Source organism: Sturnira hondurensis, unplaced genomic scaffold (genome assembly GCF_014824575.4).
Source record: "Sturnira hondurensis isolate 20B ecotype Veracruz unplaced genomic scaffold, ASM1482457v3 Scaffold0000880, whole genome shotgun sequence".
NCBI lineage: Eukaryota > Metazoa > Chordata > Mammalia > Chiroptera > Phyllostomidae > Sturnira > Sturnira hondurensis.
This window is the reverse complement of record NW_028073511.1, coordinates 1,257,791-1,279,264: the sequence shown is the minus strand read 5'-3', so window position 1 is coordinate 1,279,264 and position 21,474 is coordinate 1,257,791. Positions and strand designations below refer to the sequence as shown.

The following is a 21,474-nucleotide window of genomic DNA, read 5'->3' as shown; positions in this document are numbered from 1 at the left end:
GGAAATCCCAGTTGTGGCCCATCTTGCAGAACTGAGGGAGCCAACAAAGGTGGGAAGACTAGTCACAGCACAGACAGCTAGTGCTCCTCGTGAAAAAATTGTTTGATGACTGAATATATGTATGTAGAAGTTATTTTAAGAAAATGCCAGGAGTCACATATTTAATGCCTACTCTGCCAGGAACACCTCCCATTGAGTTAGGTAGAGTTTTTATCCACACTTTATGGATGAGAAAACTAAGGCTTAAAGAATTTAGCTCAAAGGCTGTGGTAACAGGGCCAAACTTGTAATTCAGGTTTAGCTACTCCCAACTACCCCTGGAGTAAAACAGCACCTTTTCCTGGTGTGGCTGGGCCCTGGTTCTCAGCCCCTGCTGCAGAGCAGGAAGGAGTTCCTGCTGAAGGACTTCAGACAAAAAAGCAAAGCTGGGCACATCCCAGAGCAGTTGAGTCAGAGTCTTTGGTGGGGCTCTGGCATCAGCACTTAACTCTTCAGGTGATTTTGATGTGCCAGAGGAGTTGAGAATCACTGTACCAGGTAGCCTAAACCATTTTAATAGTGGAGTCCAGCCTGGAAGCGAATGGTGACCCCAGTGTAACTGGAGTTTTGCACACACTGCCTTTCTCTGTGGAATTAGGGACCTGCCTATGTGTTCATTGACACAGTTTGCCACTTGCTACCGACATGCTGTGTAGACACCAGGATATGGAGGTGTGCAGGAGGGCTTCCCACAAGGGGAAGCAGCCTGGCACGGGCTGAGGCCCTGTGAATATGAGCAGCCGAGGGCCTCCTACTTCTGATATGTCCAGCCCTCCTGGCTGAGAGACTTTGCTATCTACCCTGCCTGGTGCAATTCCCTCTGAGTCCTGGGCTCATTTGACTGGCAATGCTGGTTTTTGCTCTAGGGGATATAAGGCAAAGGAAAAAAATCTAGAAGTAAAAGTAGGTCGTGCAGTGATAGAGGAGAAAAAGAGGCAGGGATGAAGCTTGTTAATATCGGAGAGGAGGAGTGTGTGTGTGTGTGTGTGTGTGTGTGTGTGTGTGTGTAGAAGGGTGGGTCAGGTACTGGCAGTACAGTCTGAATGAATCTAGATAAGGTCACTCCAGATCTCAGCACTGAAATCCAGCCCACTCCTCCCGTGGCCCGGACAGAGTACCTAATTCAATTCTTGGTTGCCCCACTGCAGTGCTTGCTCTCTGATTTTCTGCTGAGTCATATTCCTTGGTCCTCTACTTGTTCCCAATTCCTGGATTTATTTTGGCTCCTCCTTCACCCAGCCACCTCCCCTGTGTGTTAAGATGAGGGCCAGGCCCAGGCATCTTGGCAAGTCTGGAGATAGCTTTTGGGGTAACAAATTAATGAATTGCAAATAGGTGCAACAGTGCCACAAATCTGGATTCCCAGATATCTGACCTCTTGGACTCAGGCGGCCAATGGGACTCTTGGCTCTAGAGTGTCCCTGCCCCACCCCCAAGACTACCAGTGGAAAGGCAGGGGGTGGGGAGGGAGGGAGGAAGGCACTGTTAGGGTTACAGCAGACTGCAGTTCAGAGAAATGACTGCTGTTTATTTGACATGACTGTGAGCAGGGTTTCTCCGGGGACGCAGGCAACTGGTCTCAGTGTGGGCAGAGTGAGGTCAGTTGAATGGAAGGACCGCCNTGTGTGTGTGTGTGTGTGTGTGTGTAGAAGGGTGGGTCAGGTACTGGCAGTACAGTCTGAATGAATCTAGATAAGGTCACTCCAGATCTCAGCACTGAAATCCAGCCCACTCCTCCCGTGGCCCGGACAGAGTACCTAATTCAATTCTTGGTTGCCCCACTGCAGTGCTTGCTCTCTGATTTTCTGCTGAGTCATATGCCTTGGTCCTCTACTTGTTCCCAATTCCTGGATTTATTTTGGCTCCTCCTTCACCCAGCCACCTCCCCTGTGTGTTAAGATGAGGACCAAGCCCAGGCATCTTGGCAAGTCTGGAGATAGCTTTTGGGGTAACAAATTAATGAATTGCAAATAGTGTGGACGGAGGAGCAGGTGCAACAGTGCCACAAATCTGGATTCCCAGATATCTGACCTCTTGGACTCAGGCAGCCAATGGGACTCTTGGCTCTAGAGTGTCCCTGCCCCACCCCCAAGACTACCAGTGGAAAGGCAGGGGGTAGGGAGGGAGGGAGGAAGGCACTGTTAGGGTCAGCAGACTGCAGTTCAGAGAAATGACTGCTGCTTATTTGACATGACTGTGAGCAGGGTTTCTCCGGGGACGCAGGCAACTGGTCTCAGTGTGGGCAGAGTGAGGTCAGTTGAATGGAAGGACCACCCCCCCACCACACACACACACACACACACACACACTCTCTCACTTCTCCTCTCCCTCTGTCTCCTGAACCAATTTGTGGCCATTGGAGAGATAAGAACTCAAATGCTCAGAAATCAAATTCAGTTCATCTCCAAAGGGATATTTTTCTTAAGCTCTCCAAATGGTTCTAACGTACAGCCAGGGCTGAGGAGGTCACTGAAGTAAATGTTTCTCCCTCCTGGGTGCTGGTGAACAGTTACCTTGGATTTCAAGAGTGCCTGAGCCCTTCTGCTTTCTTTGGTTATACAATCATCATAATCCTAGGTGTTTACCTACCAGCTTCCCTCCCCTTCCCTTACTTAGCCCATTATTCTCTCTTCATTTTGCAACTGGGAAAACAGGCCTTGAGGATTAGGGAAGGACCTTCCCCAGTATGTAAGGTCACACCTGGCCCAGAAACTAGGGCTTCTTGTCCCCAGTCCAGAGCCCCATCCATAGACCTTATGGATGACTGCCAAGGTCATGATTTCTTTGTTATAAAGATTCCAAAGAAATGACTTCTACTCATCTGGTGGACTGTCCCATGTATCTTCTGACTCACCCTATGGAGTTAGACAAAAGAATTTATAACTTGGAATCAGAAGACCTGGCATGCCAGGGGTATTCTTGGAAGCCAAGTCTTAGTTCTAATAATCCTTTATGGGGAAGGTGTGGGACTTGAACAGAGAACATTTGGGGGAACTTTGAGATGCTTTGCAAAAATGTTCCTTCTTGCAGTGATGATCTCATCAGCATCTGTCTTGATCCAGGGTTTAGCTTTCAAGGCCCGAGGTCAGACTAGACCATACTTTGGAAGAGGTGAGGTTGGCCGCTGCCCTTCTCTCCCAGCAGGAGTTTGGGCCTTGCAGGGGACCTCCAGCAGCCCCCTCCCCTTTAGGCCTCAGACAATGGGTACATAATTCTTCCTTCTGGCAATGGGTGGGGCAAGTAATCTCTGCATGGTCATTCCAGCCCCTTTATTCTGCCTTCCTGGCGGCTGCTGGTCTCCTTGGCTGTGCTGTCCTTGCTCCAAAGGCCTTCTGTGTGAGGGGAGCCTTCCCAGCTGCTCCTGATGGCTTGTCCTGTTGGATCCTCCCAAGCAGCCGGGATGCCTGGGGGAGCCCAGCCAACTGGGGGATAGTCAAGGGGGAGGCAGCTTGTGTAACACCCAGCCCCAGAGTTAGTGATTTTGCTTTGAGCCCCCTCTGTCTCCCATTGTAAAGGGAAGGAATGGGAGGCCTTGGTTGGAGAGGTGGCTCATCAAGTCCCAGGCAGGGCGGTACGGTGCCACTGTCCCTCTCAGTTCCTCCCTCCCTCCCTCCTTCTTTCTGGACCTGCTTGCCGGCTGGCATGGTTGCCAAGTACCAAGTGGCATGTTCTCTCCCAGTGACCTGCCCAAGAGATACTGGAGATATTTGTTCCTGGAGAGGCTTCCTTTGAGGGAGGGGTGGGCATGCCCTGCAGAGGTCCCGCTCCCCCATGGGTGTCAGGGACTGGGGACAGGTCCTTCCCTCAGGCCAGCCTGTGGATGAGGGCCAGTTCCAGCTCCCCCAGGACTGCAGAACTCACATGGATGGAAAGGTTAGAGGTTCTGCTGCACAGAGTCAGAGATGGGGGGCAGCAGTGGGAGGCGGGCTACGCCCTGGAAGTGGGCTTTCCTAGCCCCACTCCTCTAAGTTTCCTCCCCACCCTTTCCTTGCAGGAGCTGTCCAGGCGGAGGCAGTTTCTGAGGGAGTCTGCAGCCCCCTTCTCTGCCTTCCTCACTGACAGCNGTGGGCATGCCCTGCAGAGGTCCCGCTCCCCCATGGGTGTCAGGGACTGGGGACAGGTCCTTCCCTCAGGCCAGCCTGTGGATGAGGGCCAGTTCCAGCTCCCCCAGGACTGCAGAACTCACATGGATGGAAAGGTGAGAGGTGCTGCTGCACAGAGTCAGAGATGGGGGGCAGCAGTGGGAGGCGGGCTACGCCCTGGAAGTGGGCTTTCCTAGCCCCACTCCTCTAAGTTTCCTCCCCACCCTGTCCTTGCAGGAGCTGTCCAGGCGGAGGCAGTTTCTGAGGGAGTCTGCAGCCCCCTTCTCTGCCTTCCTCACTGACAGCTTTGGCCGCCATCACAGCTACCTGCGGATCTCCCTCACGGAGAAGTGCAACCTCAGATGTGAGTCTGCTTCCCAGGCCCTCTTTGGGCTCCTGCTGCCCTGCCGAAATCTCCCCATGTCAGAAATCCTTCTCAGTCCTCCCAGTTCCTCTGTCTACCTTCCCCACAGGGGCAAGATTAGGGTCTCAGTTAGGTTTTATGATCCTGGAAACTGGTTCTACTGGGATCAGAGTTGATAACAGAATTGCTGTTGTGTTTAGGACTGAGATTGGATCTGGGTCTCTCACTCTTCAGTGTTCTTTCTTCCCCGCTCCTGTCGCCCCGAAGTGCCCAAAGGTCAGGCCACACTAGACACTATAAACATGTGAGATCCACAGTCCTTGTTTCATGGTCTCCTATAGACCACTGTGGGCTGTATCCACTGCTGTGTGAAGTTTGTTGGCCCCTCCCTTCCTCCCTTCCTTCCTTTCTCTGTAGGTCATGATAGAAATGTATTTACTTTATGGCTCAATAAATATGTGTGTATAGTAAATTTAACCAAACAATACTTACTCCATGCAGTACTGATATTCTTACATGTTCTGTTTAGTCTTAAAATACCAATTCTGGACCCTTCACTATTTGGCTAAATGATCTTCTAACAGATCTTGCCCAATCCTTGATAACACGGTACCACTGGAACTGATGGTGGGGATGGCTCCCCTTCACCTGCCAGGGCTCACCTCATTCACCCCATGCTGCTGCCTCGCCCTGAACATGTAGTACCGGAGTTTCCCAACCTATAGGACCGCACTGACAATAACCTGAAATAGGCTGTTCACAAGAACACTTGTAGCTGCAGAGAACAGCGGCTTTTACTAGGCCAGAGAATCCTTCATAGCCTTTTTTTCCCATGGTGAACACACAGGCTTTATTCGCCAAAACTAGATGAAATGAAAAAGGGTGAATAGTGCCAGAAGGAAAGGGCCTAGGAGCCTGGCCCTCCAGGCAGGCCGTGCCTAGCACTGCGGAATCAGCATCTTGGCGACTCCCTCTATCAAGCCAGTCTCTGACATCTGCCTAGTTATCTTTAACTGCGACTCTCAGCTCCCCGACTGCTACCATTTCTTAGGCCCAGAGAGAATCTGGCCTAGGGTCTGTACTGCCTCATATTTGGCGAGGACTCTCCTCACTGTCTGGGTGGGGTCCAGGAGAAAGTTCTGGCCTGGTAGGGCTTTGGGACAGGACATGTTATCGGTATGACTGCTGTCATCCCTCCCCATCCCTTCCCTGCAGGTCAGTACTGCATGCCTGCGGAGGGTGTCCCTCTGACCCCCAAGGCCAACTTGCTGACCACAGCGGAGATCTTGACACTCGCACGGCTCTTTGTGAAAGAGGGCACCGACAAGATCCGGCTGACGGGCGGAGAGCCGCTCATCCGGCCGGACGTGGTGGACATTGTGGGTGAGTTGGGTGAACGCTGTCCCCGCTCCTCCCAGCTCTCGTCTCATCCCGCCAAACTCCAATGTTGATATTGGCAGCTAACGTTCACTGAGAGCATTGTGGTTTTATTTTTGTTTTTTAAAAATATATTTTATTGATTATACCATTACAGTTGTTCTATTCCCCCCCTTCATTCCCCTCCACCCGCACACTCCCTCCCCCACCATTCTCCCCCACTTAGTTTATAACCATGTGTCTCAAGTTCTTTAGATTCTATATTTCCCACACTACTCTTGCCCTCCCCCCTATCTATTTTCTACCTACCATCTATGCTATTTTCTGTGCCTTCTCCCCCCTTCTCCTCCTCCCACTCCCTTGTTGCTAACCCTCCATGTGTTCTTCATTTCTATGGTTCCACTCCTGATCTAGCTGTCCTCTTAGTTTGCTTTTGTTTTAGGTGTGGTTGTTAATAACTGAGTTTGCTGTCCTTTCACTGTTCATATTTTTCATCTTCTTTTTCTTAGATAAGTCCCTTTAACATTTCATATAATAAGGGCTTGGTGATGATGAACTCCTTGAATTTGATCTTATCTGAGAAGCACTTTATCTGCCCTTCCATTCTAAATGAAAGCTTTGCTGGATAGAGCAATCTTGGCTGTAGGTCTTTGGATTTCATGACTTGGAATACTTCTTTCTAGCCCCTTCTTGCCTGTAAGGTCTCTTTTGAGAAATCCGCTGACAGTCTGATGGGTACTCCTTTGTAGGTGACTGTCCCCTTATCCCTTGCTGCTTCTAGGATTCTCTCCTTCATTTTGGTCTTGGCTAATGTAATTATGATGTGCCTTGGTGTGTTCCTTCTTGGGTCCAACTTCTTTGGGACTCTCTGAGCTTCCTGGATTTCCTGGAAGTCTATTTCCTTTGCCAGACTGGGGAAGTTCTCCTTTATTATTTGTTCAAATAAGTTTTCCACTCGTGGCTGTTTCTTTCCCCCTTCTGGTACCCCTATAATTCGGATGTTGGAACGTTTAAAGATGTCCTGGAGGTTCCTAAGCCTCTCCTCATTTTTTTGAATTCTCATTTGTTCATTCCTTTCTGGTTGGATGTTTTGTTCTTCCTTCTGGTCCATTCCATTGATTTGAGTCCTAGTTTCCTTTCCATCACTATTTGTTTCCTGGACATCTCCCTTCATTTCAATTAGTTTAGCCTTCATATGTTCTTCTAATTTGTGACTAAAATCAACCAGTTCTGTGAGCATCCTGATCACCAGTGTCTTGAATTGTGCTTCTGAGAGGCTGGCAATTTCTTGGTCGCTGAGAGTTACAGGCTCTGGGACTTTGAGTTCTTCTTGCGCCATCTTTTGGGCTGTTTGTGCCTGTTACATAGCAGGATAGGAGCCCTAGGTGTTCACCAGAGCAGGGCAACTCAGTCTCTGGGTTGTGATGCTGTATGTGGGGGCGGGGTCAAAGAGGAGCAATGGCATCCCACCTGCTGCCTCCCGCTGCTGCCGCCACAGGTGCGGTAGCTGCCAACGTCACCGGGGCCCGCGCGTTTTGTCCCACTGCACGCAAGTGTGCCACCGCCGTCAGCCCTCGCCCCCTGGGGCCTGTGTGGTCCATCTCACCGTGCGCGCATGTGCGACTGTGGTCAGTCTGCCCCACACCCTGACTGGGTCCAGGCCACTTGCTCACCTAGGTCAGGGGATCTGTCCTGCCCGACCCAGCTCTGCTGCTGGCTCCGCCCCTCTTACCGGTCCAGTTGAACGGTTAGTTGTTGTCGGACTTCCATATAATTCAATTTTCTGTTCTTTGGCTGTGTCTTTGTTCTCCAAACCTTTGTTGTATTCAAACTTGGTTGTGGGAGAAGGCACAGTGTTTCCACCTATGCGTCCATCTTGGCGGAAGTCTCACTGAGAGCATTGTGCTTGCTAGGTCCTTCTGCCTTCTGGGACAGGTACCATTATCATTCCATTTTGTTAAGAAATAAGGCACAGGGAAGTTTAATAACTTGCCCAAGGTCACAAAGCTATTAAGCACCAGAGCTCAGAGGTGTGCCATCACATATATTTATCTATTTATTTGTATTTCTTGACTTTAATGAGAGAAAGGAACAGGGAGAGACAGAGACAGAGAGACACTGATTTCTGGTTCCACTTATTTATGCGTTACCACCACATTTAGACTAAAGTCCTCCCTGGGGCCTGGAGGCCCCCGTGATTGGCCTCTGCTCCTCCCTCCCCGCTTCAGGCACAGTGCCAGGCCTTCACTCTTGCTATGCCCTTTCCGGGGGCACAGGGCTTACTGCCTGCCTCGCACGCTCTCAGGCTTCCTGGACCACTCTAAAGTAACATCCCTTATGCAGATGTCAAATTATAACCTGAAGCATAATTCAAAAACAAGAAAATAAAGTATTAATGCACTTCCACATAGACAGTCCAGCCACTGTCTGTCCTAGGAGTTGGCAAGCTACAGCCCACAGGCCGAATCTGGGCTACCACCTGTTTTTGTGTGACCTGCAAGCCAAGAATGGCTCTTAGGTTTCTGTGGACTGAAAAAAAAGCCCAAAGGATTGGATTTAGTGTCCATGAGAATTATATGAAATCCTAAATTTACTATCTGTTAATAAAGTTTTATTGGAACGTAGCTGCACCTCTCACTCACATATTTCCCATGTTAATGAAGTTTTATTGGGACGTAGCTGCACCTCTCACTCACACATTTCCCATGGCTGCTTTGCAGAGCTGAGTTGCGACAGAGACCATGTTGCTGACAAAGCCATAAATAAATATTTACCGTCTCGCCTTTTGCCTTTTTTTGACATTATGTTATTTGGCTGTATGGATTTTTTTTGTATGGTCTCTCTCCACCATTAACTAGCAAGCGAGCCCTTGGGGAGCTGTGGCAGGGTTGGTTCCCAGCTGCGTTCCCAGCACCTGACACACAGGTGGTGCTCACGGAGATGTGTTGGATGAATGAAGAATGGCTCAAAGTGTGATCTCTGAAGTGTGATACAGCCACGTGTGAGTCTCTGCTCTGCCTCTTACTGACAGCATACCTTTGGGCAAGTTTTAAAATCCAAGCCTTAGGATGGATATAGTACCTAAGTTATGGTGTTGAAATGGGGAGGAAACGCAAAGCAAATGCTCAGCACTGCCCAAGATCAGGCAGAAAGAAACCTTTGCTCATGTGATTGTAGATAATGAAATCAGAGGAAGATAAGTTCTGTGTTCTTGATTGCAGAGCCTTCTACCCATTCACCCCCACTCCTGCCCCAGCTGCTCTGGGCAGGCTCTCCCAAGCTCTATGCTCTATGTTTCATTTGCTGGGGCTCAATGAGCCTCAGACACTGCTGTCGAGGACCCACAGTCCATTGACAGAAGCTGCTGCTGGAGCCTGCCATCTGACAAGGAGCCCAGGTGCCCTGGGACCCCCCCAGAAGGGGCACAGGAAGCCCTGACAGTCCTCTCCTTTCTCCTTCCCCATGGCCAGCTCCCTCCACCCCTCACTAGTCACTTGGCCTGGGATCCTGCCATTATTACTGGGTTGGGCAAGCTGTCCCAGGGGAGCTGACCCCCTGTTTCAGGTGGCTCCTCAGCATTTCCAAGGGAGGCTTGGTTCCAGGAAAAGGCTGAACCTGCCAAACCTGGCTGGCTGCCAGGCCCAGCCCCCTCTTTCAGGCCACTTTGTCTTCCCTCTGGCAGTCATTCCACCTTAAATTCCTGTGTTTTGTACCAGGGCCTGTAGGAAAGTAGAGGGCACAGGAGAACGGTTGGTTGGGGTGGGGGGCATCCTGCTGGACAGAGAGGGATGACTGATCAGACTTGAGGATGCAGAGCGCTCTAGGGAAGCCGCTGTCTTGCATGGTGGGAAGAATGGAGTCAGGAACGTTGTCAGCCCTTTCCCACTCTGTCGCTGCCTGGCCGTGTGAACCTGTGCCTGTTCCTTTCCCACTGTGGGCCTCAGTTTCCTCTGCTGTGCTATTCTCCACCTCAAGAGCTTTCCTGCTGTGATGGTCAGTGGTCATTTGTCCTGGCTGATAGCAGGGAGACCAGGCTTACTAGTTAGGAAAGGCCCTAGCTGCAACAAAATTTCTTAATGTTGCTAACTAAGTTCTGTTTCCTGCCTCCCAGGGTGTGGGTTAATGGGGAAAGACTGCCCTCCCCCTCCCCCAGTACTCCAAAAGGGGTGGCCGCTGCAATGTCTTGAATTCCTGTGATGCTGTGCTTGCAACACTGGCCTCTCTCAGCCAGCTCCTCTGACCTTCCCCAGAGGGGAAGTACCTTGACCGAGGTACTTCTTCAGAGCGAAACTGCCCCGAGTGGCAGGGCTGGGGAGGGAGCAGCAGTCTGCTGAGATGTTCACGAACACTTGTCCCCAAGTTTGAGTTTTCAGAAACCCCACTCTGGGGTAGAGTGAAAGCAATGGCAGGTTTCTCAAGCCTGCTGTCTTGATTTCTTGGGGTCCCTGCCTGAAGCGCTGTCAGCCTTGGGCCTGGTGCTGCAGAACTTCCTGTGGGAAGACAGGTTAGCCCTCCCTGGCCCTGTCTGCTGTCATCTGTGATCCTCTCTGCCAAGTCCCAGACCCACTGGCACTCCTCCAACACAGCCCCTGTGTTAACACATTCCTCTGCCCCTTCTTTTCAGCCAAGATGGGTTTAAGCAGCTGTCCAACAGAGTTTTCCCAGGTGGTAGAAGTGTTCGCGATCTGGGACATCCGTCCAATACAGGAGACAGCAGCCACAATAACGTTGAGCTTTGGACATGTGGCTGGTGTGACCCAGGAACTGAATTTGTAACTTTGTTACATTTTAATTAATTTAATAGCTATACGTGGCTAACAGCTGCTGTGTTGAATAGTGAATGTTTGAGGTTTCCCAAAAGAAGTAAGAAAATGGGAAATAAATACACAAGAACTATAATAGTTTGGGAGGAGTTTGCAGAGCACTTGTTTTGGGTCCTAACTTCAAGAGTGACTTATGACTGTTGGATGAGTTTCACTGATCTTCAGAATCCCTGGGTCCTTCAGCCTTTTCCTTTTTTTTTTTCTTTCCTCCCTCCCTCCATTTCTTCCTCTTCCCCTCCCTTCTTACCCGTCTTGCGCTGTGTTGTGGAAATGAAGATACAGGGGCATCTAGATCTCATAGCTTCAAAGTCCATGAGAGGCCCAATGCAATAGGGAAACATTAAGTAAGCACTTTCAAAAAGGGGCGAACCTTTGTTTTTGTTTCATTTTTGATGGACTCTAGTTGATCCTTAGTTCATAAGATAGTCTCATCATTGGTCTATGCATGGCCTGTTTTACTTTATTCATACTAATTTATTTATACATTTTAAAATGGTATACATTCCCAGGTAAGCCAACTACCTCACCAGTATTTTGGGGGGGGGTGGCGGGGAGAGGATAAGAACATTGACAATAACTTTTAACCACAGATGTGGACTTCTGTATCCTGTACCTCCCCTACTGAGAGAAACATTCCTAAATTTTGTTTTCATCATTGCTTTTTAAACATGAGATACAGTGCTTTGAACTTTAAGTATCACACTGTGTGTAGCCATTCAGAGCTTACTATTTTGACACAACTGGAGTTCATGCATGCCACCGAGTTTGCAGTTCATTCCTCTTCTCTGTGATCTACTGTTCTTTACGTGAATGCTCACAGTCATGTTGGTCATGAGCATTTGGATTGTTTCCCGATTTTTGGTGTTATAAACTTTGCTACTTTAGACATATTCCCATTCAGTTATCCTGCTGTATAGTTTCTCTAAAAGTGGAACAGCTGGGTTGTAGAATATGTGAATTGTAGCTTTGGAAGACAATTTGACATTATTTTATTAAGTGGTTGTGTTCATTTACACTGTTGCCAGCAGTGCCTAAGAAACCCTTTCAAATTCACATCTGCCCTGGCACTCAGTGTTGCCTTCTGGACTGTTGGCAGTTAACAGGTGTAAAAGGTTACTTTATGCGGCTTTAAGAATGAGGTCAGTCATCTCTTCATATGTTTATTTTATACACATGTGTATAAATATATGTACATATATACATATAAATATATACACATTAAATACATGTGTATATATATGCACATATGTATATGTGTGTGTGTGTGTATATTTCTTTTTCTGCATAACACGAGGTGGTCTTTTGCCCATTTTTCAATTGGTTATTTGCCCTTTCATATTGGTTTGGTAAAAGTTATTTATGTTGCAAATGTCTTCTCCCATTTTGAAAAAAAATTGCCACATTTTGTGTAACTTCTTTGAAGCAATGGCAGTTCTTAAATGTATCAGTTTTGTCTTTTATGGTTAGTGTTTCTTGCATCTTGTTAATGAAACTCCTCATCCAGAGTCAGAACAACTGCCTGGTTTTTCACTAAAACATCTAACATTTTGCTTCTTTACATTTGAGTCCTTAGGTCATCTGGGTGATTTGGGGGCATCCAATTTTATTTTTTTCCATGAGATAGTCATCATTTTTTCTAGTTTCTTTGTATGGAGTAGTCTCCACTTCCTCTATAAATGTGCCAGGTGGGCATTGCTCTGATTTCCGTTCCATTCTGTTCTTTCAGTTAGTTTGTCTGTCTCTGTGCCAGTGTCATGCAGTCTTAGTCCCTGTCGCTGTGTGGTAGGTACGCCTGCCATCCAGCAGGGCAGGCAGCCTCTTTGTTTTCCAGCAGCGCTGTAGCTGTACTAAGCTTTGTCCATGTGAATTTTAGAATCAGCTGACCAACTTCCATGGAAAACTCTGTTGGGTTATTTTTGGTTTTTTATTGTTTTAAAATACATGTAACATAAAATTTACTGTCTTAACCACTTTTAGGCATGCAGTTCAGTAATATTAAATATGTTCACATTGTTGTATAGCCATAACCACCATCCATAGTCATAACTCTTCATCTTGTAAGTCTGAAACTCTGCATCTATTAAACAGTAAATCCTGATTCTCCCCTCTTCTCCCAGGCCCTGTCAATCACCATTGTACTTTCTGTCTTTATGGTTTTTGGCTACTCTAAGAACCTCATGTAAGTGGAGTAATACAGTCTGTGTCTTTTGTGACTGGCTTATTTCACTTAGCATAATGTTCCCAAAGTTCATCCATGTCATAGCATATTATAGAATTTTCTTTCCGTTTAAGGCAGAATCCATTTATGAATATACCACATTTTGATAATCCATTCATTGGTCAACTTAGGTTGCTTCCACTTTCACCTGTTGTGAATGTTGCTGCTATGTACCGGGTGTAGCAGGACCTCTGTGAGATCCAGCTTTCAAAGAGAGAGAAGTCGAATTGCTGGGTCATACGGTAGTCCTATGTTTAATTTTTTTCAGAAACCTCCATACTGTTTTCCACAGTGATTATACCATTTACATTCTCACCAACAGTGACAAGGAGTCCAATTTCTCCACATTCTTGCCAACACTCATTTTTAACTTTTTTTGATAGTAACCATCACAGTAGATATGAGGTTGTGTATCACTACAGTTTTGATTTCCATTTTCTTAATGATTAGTGATGTTAAACATCTTTTCATGTGCTTATTGGTCATTTGTATATCTATTTGAGAAAAATATCTTTTCAAGTTTTTTGCTCATTTCTGAACTCAGGTTTTTTTTGGTTGTTGTTGTTATTGAATTTTAGAAGCTTTCTGTTATTCTGGACATTAATCCATAATTGGATAGATCTGCAAGTATTTTCTTTCATTCTGTGGGTTGCTTTTTACTCTATGGATAGTGTTTTTAATGTACAAATTTTAAAATTGTCATGTAGTCCATTTTTCTTTAGTTGCCTGTGCCTTTGGATTTATATCCAAGACGTGAAGTTGCCTGTGCCTTTGAACTTAAATCCAATGTTGTAAAGCTTTTACCCTGTGATTTCTTCCAAGAGTTTTATTGTGTTAGGTCCTTGATCCACTTTGAGTTAATTTTTGTATTGGTATTAGGTAAGGGCCCAACTTCATTTTTTTGCATGTGGATATCCAGTTTTCCCAGCCTCATTTGTTGAAAAATAAACCCCTGTTCTTTCCCCCATTCAATGGTCTTGGCATCCCCCTTAATATCAGTTGATTGTATATATGAGCATTTATTTCCGGTCTCTCCGTTCTATTCCACTGGCCTGTGTGTCAGTCTTTATGCCAGTACCAGTTTCCACTACTGTAGCTTTGTAATGGGTTTTAAAATCAGAAAGTGTGAGGCCTCCTGTTTTGTTCTTTTTCAAGATTGTTTTGGCTATTCAGGGCCTCTTGATATTCTATATGAATTTTAGAATGGGCTTTTCTAGTTCTACAAAAGAAGTCATTGGAAATTTGATAGAGATTGTACTGATTCTGTTGATTGCTCTGGGTGATATTGACACTTAACAGTAAGTTTTACAACCCATGAACATGAGATGTGTTTTTATTTATGTATGTCTTCTTTAACTTCTTTCAGCAATGCCAAGTTTTGATTTTAAAGTCTTTCACTTTGATTAATTCTAAGCATTTTATTATTTTGATGGTATTATATATTGATTATTTTTGTAATTCCCTTTTCAGAATGTTTATTATTTGTGTATCTGTTGGGACTTAATTGCATTAAATCTGTATGTCAAATTGGGGATAATTAACATCATTTTTGTTCATGTACCCACCGACCCAAAGCCATCTCCCTCCTTTGCCTTGCTTTTCGCTCCAGGGAGCTGAGCCCAGGGCACAACAGGATCTCTTGCCTGTTCAGTTCCCTGTGGGTTGGGTCAGCCAGTGGTCAGGTTATTTCTTATTGCTTCCTGCACTATTTCTACACTGGGTTTTTGACAATAGCTGTAGTCCTTCTGGGACTAGAACTCCTATTGGGCAGCCTCTCCTCCATGATGACTTAATTGGACTCCTAATTTAATCTCCTCTTCATGTCTCTTTGGCCCTAAGTATAGTAGTAGGTCCCCAATATTGCTAGTCTGAGTGCTATACTATTTATTCATTGTTGGGGTCCCTAATTCTGCCCATACCTCTGTAAGTAGTCCTTTCAATAAAGTCTCTTTATTTTAACAATCTAGGGTGAATTCTATTTTGTATTAGGATCCTGACAGATACAGCATGATTTTTAAAATTAAATTTTCTCATTCTGTTATTGTTGGTTTATTGACTTCACTTTTCTGAGTGCAATGATATGTCTGTTTAGGTTACTTGATGTTTTCTACACTGGCAACCATATCATCTGCAACTAAAGATAATTTATGTTTTCTTTTCTATTTGTATGCCTTTACTTTCCTCTTCTTGTTCTATTTCACTATCTAGAATCTTAAGTACAATGTTGGATAATAGTGGTAATATGAAACTGCCTCTAATGTTTCCTCATTTAGGATGTTTCTTATACAATTCATTTTTATCAATAACTTTTATAAGGTAATGAAGCTACCTTCCTAGTTTACTAAGGTTTCTTATTATACATTTTTATGTGTGTTTTGATAATTTATGATTTTTTTCTTTACTATTCTGAATGACATTTATAGCTTTTCTGATATTAAATCTGTAATACACTCAACCTAGCCCTGGTATACTTTGTATTTATCTACTTTTAGGTTTAGTAGTTTTAATTTTATTTACATTTTTGCATTTATAGCCATGAATGAAATAGTCTTATAAGTTTCCTTTCTATAATTTTGGTTTTAAGTTTCAAAAACTGAGTTAGGTCATTTGAAGCTTAATAGTCCATTTAGACTGCTATAACAAAATCCCACAGATTGGGTAGCTTACAGACAACAAACATTTATTTTTCACAGTTCTGGAGACTGGAAGTCGAATATCAAGGTGCCAGCATGGTCAGGTGAGGGCTCCTTTCTGGGTGGAATACTTTTTTTTTAAAGGATTTTTATTTTATTAATTTATCTTTAGAGGGGAAGGGAAGGAAAGAAGGAGAGAAATATCAATGTATGGTTGCCTCTCGTGGGTCCCCTGCTGGGAACTGGCCTGCAACCCAGGCATGTGCCCTGACTGGGAATCGAACCACGATTGTGTGGTTCACAGGCCCGTGCTCAATCCACTGAGCTACACCAGCCAGGGCTCATTGGTTGCTTTTTTTAAAAAAAATTATTTATTTATCTTTAGAGGGGAAGGGAAGGAGAGAAGGAGAGAAATATCAATGTATGGTTGCCTCTCATGAGTCCCCTGCTGGGAACTGGCCTGCAACCCAGGCATGTGCCCTGACTGAGAATCAAAACGTGATCGTGTGGTTCGCAGGCACACGCTCAATCCACTGAGCTACACCAGCCAGGGCTGGGTGGAATACTTCTGATTGCATCTTCACATGGCAGAAGGAGCTAGGGAGCTCTGTGGGATCCTTTTCACGCGAGTGTGAATCACTGTACCCTCATCGTCTTCCAAAGTCCCTGCCTTTTAATACCATCATATTGGATATTAGTCTTCTACATGTGAGTTTGGAGGCACAAACATTTAGACCATAGCAGGTAGTATTCCCTCCTATTCTTTTATCTGCAAGAGTTTGTATTAAACTGTGGTACTCACTTTTGAAAGTTTGATCTCACCTGTCACATTGTCTCTGCCTGGCATATTCTTCGAAAGGAGATTTTGAACTGCTGTTTCAATTTTTTGAATAGTTATTGTACTATTCAAGTTCTGTACTTCTTGGTAGGTTTTTTTTTTATTTCTAGACATTTGTTATTTCTGTTTTCAAATTTATTGGTGTGAAACTATTGGTAATATTTTCTTATTATCTTTTCAGTCTCAGTTTTACTTGCGGTTTTGTCCTTTTGTATTCTTAATGTGTTTTATTTGTGCCTTATCTCTGTTCCCCCTGATAAGCTTTGCCAGAGGTTTGTCTGGTGTGCTAGTCAACAAACCAGCATTCGGATATCTTGAACCTCTTATGGTATATTTGTATTCTATTTTATTACTCCTGCTTCCATCCTAGGATAGCCCATTGCTCTTATAATATTTAGTTCTAAATATTTGTTAAGTTTATTTTGATTTGTTCTTTCATTCATGAACTATTAGAAGTAATGATTTTAATTTCCAAATACATGATGATTTTTCATTTACATTTTTATTATTAAATTATAATTTAAGCATATGGTACTTGGATAATATATCTACATGGTAATTTTTAGAATGTATTGAGGTATCTTATGGTCTCGTATATTGGCAGTTTTGTAAATGTTCTATGTGTGCTTGGAGGGGATGGCACATCTTTAATTCTTGGAGAGAGATATTTATATCTGTTCCTTGGATCCAGCTGGTTAATTTTATTGGTCAGTCTTCTGGTTATATCTCTGTCTTTACTGGCTTCCTATCGGCATGGCCTGCCCATAATAAATGTGCATATTTGTTCATTTCTCTCAGAGGTATTATTGCCCTTTATTTTACATATTCTCGGGGACATTTTATTAGATTTACATGTGATTAGAGTTATTGTCTTCTTCATAAATTAAACCTGTATCACTGTGCAGTGGGTTTCTCTCCATGACGACACATCGGGCCTGACACTCTGTGTATGTCTTTTACTTTACTAAAGCTGTATCAGCTTGCTTATAGCTGTAGTAAAACTTCAATCTATTTTCATTGCTTTACTTTATAAATTTTTTGTGTGTGTTCTTATCCTTTAGAAATATCTCTTATAACAGTGCATAGCTGCTACTTTGGCTTTTTTCTTAAATCAAATTTAACCACCTCTGACGTTTACCTGGTAACTCACCGGTTATTCTAGTTACCTGTACTGTGATTATTGACATATTTGGACTTGTTTCTATAATCTTTTATCTGCCATACTTTTTATATGTTTTTTTTCTCTTTTTTGACTTTTGAATAAGTGATTTCTCCTTCTCCCTAAGAAGACAAGAATTTTAACACACGTGTAGGCCCTTGATTTTGCCAACCCACTTATTGTTGATATTTTCTAGAATTTTCTTGTGGATTATCACAAATAGTCTTCCCCTGTGTCTCTCATAAGCACACTATCTTTTAATATAACAATAAACTTTACTGAGGTATTTGATCTCCCATAATTGTTGCATCTTCTAAATCTCTTTTACATCTTGTTTATTTCCTGTAACAGTTTTTCAGTGTGGGTCTAAATGGGGAATCTAATTTGGATAGTAAATCTAATTAAATCTGGCAAGCCAGGTAGTTTAATGTATAATGTTGTAAAGTAGTAGTAATTCAATAATGTTATTTGAATGCATACAAAATTTTAGGTTCAAGATTCATTTCTTATTATGTTTCCCTACATTGTCTCCTACAGCCAGTACGCTGTTGGGAAAGGTCTGAATCCGCTTTTTGTTCTTGGCAGGTGGTATGCTCTTTTTTCCTGGAAGTTATTAGAGTGTTTTCTTTGTATCTGACTTTCTTAATTTTTACTAGAATATGTGTAACATAGGTTTTTCCTCATATGTTCTGTGGACATTGAAATTGTTCTTTTAATACTAGGCAGTTTGTTTTAAAGGTGGGGAAAATGTTCTCCATTGTTTCTTCATATATTTCCTTCTCTCCATTTTATTTTTTAAATATATTTTATTGATTATGCCATTACAGTTGTCCCATTCCCCCCCCTTTATTCCACCCTACACACCCCTCCCACCCACCTTCTCCTTTAGTTCATGTCCATGTGTCATAAGTTCTTTAGCTTCTACATTTCCCACACTACTCTGACCCTCCCCCTGTCTATTTTCTACCTACCGTCTATGCTACTTATTCGCTGTACCTTCTCCCTCCTTCTCCTCCTCCCATTCCCCTGTTCCTAACCCTCCATGTGATCTCCATTTCTGTGCCTCTGCTCCTGTTTTAGGTGTCCACTTAGTTTGCTTTTGTTTTAGGTGTGGTTGTTAATAACTGTGAGTTTGCTGTCCTTTCACTGTTCATATTTTTCATCTTCTTTTTCTTAGATAAGTCCCTTTAACATTTCATATAGTAAGGGCTTGGTGATGATGAACTCCTTGACCTTATCTGAGAAGTGCTTTATCTGCCTTTCTATTCTAAATGAAAGCTTTGCTGGATACAGCAATCTTGGATGTAGGTCCTTTCATTTTATGACTTGGAATACTTCTTTCCGGCCCCTTCTTGCCTGTAAGGTCTTTTTTGAGAAATCCGCTGATGGGCACTCCTTTGTAGGTGACTGTCCCCTTATCTCTCGCTGCTTCTAGGATCCTCTCCTTCATTTTAATCTTGGCTAATGTAATTATGATGTGCCTTAGTGTGTTCCTCCTTGAGTCCACCTTCTTCAGGACTCTCTGAGCTTCCTGGATTTCCTGGAAGTCTATTGTCTTTGCCAGACTGGGGAAGTTCTCTTTTATTATTTGTTCAAATAAGTTTTCCACTTGTTGCTCTTCCTCCTCTACTTCTGGTACCCCTATAATTTGGATGTTGGAACGTTTAAAGATGTCCTGGAGGTTCCTAAGCCTCTCCTCATTTTTTTGAATTCTTATTTCTTCATTCTTTTCTGTTTGGTCATTTCTTTCTTCCTTCTGGTCCACTCCCTTGATTTGAGTCCCAGTTTTGTTTCCATCACTATTTGTTCCCTGTGCATTTTCCTTTATTTCACTTAGCATAGTCTTCATTTTTTTCATCTAATTTGTGACCAAAATCAACCAGTTCTGTGAGCATCCTGATCACCAGTGTTTTGAACTGTGCATCTGATAGGTTGGCTATCTCTTGGTCACTTAAAAGTATTGGCTCTGGGGCTTTGGTTTGTTCTGACTGAGCCATTTTTGGTCAGGTCGTGCCTGTTACATGTGAGTGGTGGAGCTTTAAGTGTTCACCAGGGCAGGGCAACTCACGTCACTGGGTTGTAACTCTGTGTGTGGGGGCGGGGTCAGAGAGGGAACAATGGCGCTTATTCCATGCTCTCTTGGATTTCGGCCCTTTCTGTCAGTTCCCACAAGCAAATTGGGCCCTTCTGGTACTGGTCCCCGGGTGGGTGGGCTTTTGTATATTCTAGGACCCTGTGGGTCTCTCCAAGGAACTTTCTGTGAGCCTGGGAGCTTCTCCCAGCACCTCGACCCTGAAAGTTTTTCCAACTGGTGCTTTTAGGCTTTAATTCCTGTCACTGGGGCCCTAGTTTGCACGGTCTGTCTCACTGCTCGCTCCTTTGCCTGGTTTATCTGAGTGTGAATGTGTGACCAAGGTCAGCCAGCTGCCTTGTGCCCTCACTGGGTCTGCCCATTGCCACCCCACACCTGGGATCTGCCAACAGCTGCCTGAGCACCTGGGTCGGTTTGGCCACTTTTTCCTCCTTGACCCCGCTTTGCCAGCAGCTGACTCCGCCCCCTTACCGGTCTGGATGAATGGTTCGTTATTGTCGGACTTCAGTACAGTTCAGTTTTATGTCTGTTCTGGTTCTATTGTTGTTTCTAAATCTTTGTTGTCCTTAAATTTGGTTGTGTGAGGAGGCACAGTGTCTCTACCTATGCCTCCATCTTGGCTGGAAGTCCTCCATTTTAATTTTTTTCCTGGGACCTCTATTATCTACATGTTACCCCTTCTACTTATAGCCTCCACAGTTCTTAAATTATATTTTGATTTCTTAATCTCTCCTCTTTTTCCTGGGAGAACTCTTTAATGCTACCTCCTAATTCACTAAGTTCTCCTCTGTCTATATTACTGTTCATCTTATGTCTTGTGTTCTTTATTGTACGGTCATATTTTCCCTTGTTTTTTTAATGAAAATTTTTGTTTTATGTTGTAAATATAAAACATCGGGATGTTTGATATACATCCTGATTCTCAAGAAAGAAGATGTCAAGGAGTGCAGTAACTATAGATAGGACCCTTGCTCTAATTTCCCTCGCAAGTAAAGTGATGCTCAAGGTGATTTGCCAAAGCTCCTACCTCATGTGGAACAAGAAGTGCCTGATGTTCAAGCTGGATTTGGAAAAGGAAGAGGCACTGGAGGTCTAATTGCAAACATATGCTGGATACGGGAAAGCTCCAGACGATTTCAGGAGAAGGTCAGTCTATGTTTTACAGACTTTTGATAAAACCTTCAGTAAAGCCTTCATCTGCTTTACTGGATCATGAAAAGCTATGGGTTGCTCTGAAAGAAATGGGTGTGCCGTAACACTTGATTGTCCTGAAGTGTAACTTGTGTTGTGGACAGGAAGCCACTGTCAGGACAGAATATGGAGAGACAAAATGGTTTCCTACAGGCAAAGGTGCATTTTATCTCCCTATTTGTTTAATCTGTATATAGGACATATCATACAAAAAGTCTGGGATAGACTCAGAAGAAGGAGGAATAAAAATTGGTGGAAGAAACATCAATGACTTAAATGCAGATGACACCGTCTTACTTGCATTGATTTAAAACAACTTCTGACGAATTTGAAAGAAGGAAGTGCCAAAGCAGGACTTCATGTGAACATCAGGAAGACAACAATGGCTACAGAATAAATATACAGCTTTACTGATTTCCATGCCTTTATTGTCTACCTTAAAGATTTTGCTTACTCTGTTTCAGCAGTAGTTCAAATGGAGACTGCAGCCAAGAAGTCAAGAGAAGGCTGAGACTCAGAAGGGCAATAGAAGAATTAGAAAAGATTTTCAAGGGCAAAGATGTGTCATTAGACACCAGGGCTAAGATCATCCACACACTCGTATTCCCAGTTACTATGAATGGATGTGAAAGTTGGACAGTGAAGAGGGCTGATAGGA

General features: G+C 44.2%; 1 protein-coding gene across 3 annotated transcripts in view; it reads left to right on the top strand.

Moving 5' to 3' along the window:
- MOCS1 (molybdenum cofactor synthesis 1) overlaps window positions 1-21,474 on the top strand; it is a 43,133-nt gene that overhangs the window by 3,803 nt on the left and 17,856 nt on the right. For all 3 annotated transcript variants that reach the window (XM_037052125.1, XM_037052118.1, XM_037052133.1), the window contains exons 2-3: window positions 4,359-4,485; window positions 5,701-5,868. In XM_037052125.1, coding sequence (XP_036908020.1) covers window positions 4,359-4,485; window positions 5,701-5,868 — 295 coding nt within the window. The remainder of the gene's footprint in view (window positions 1-4,358; window positions 4,486-5,700; window positions 5,869-21,474) is intronic.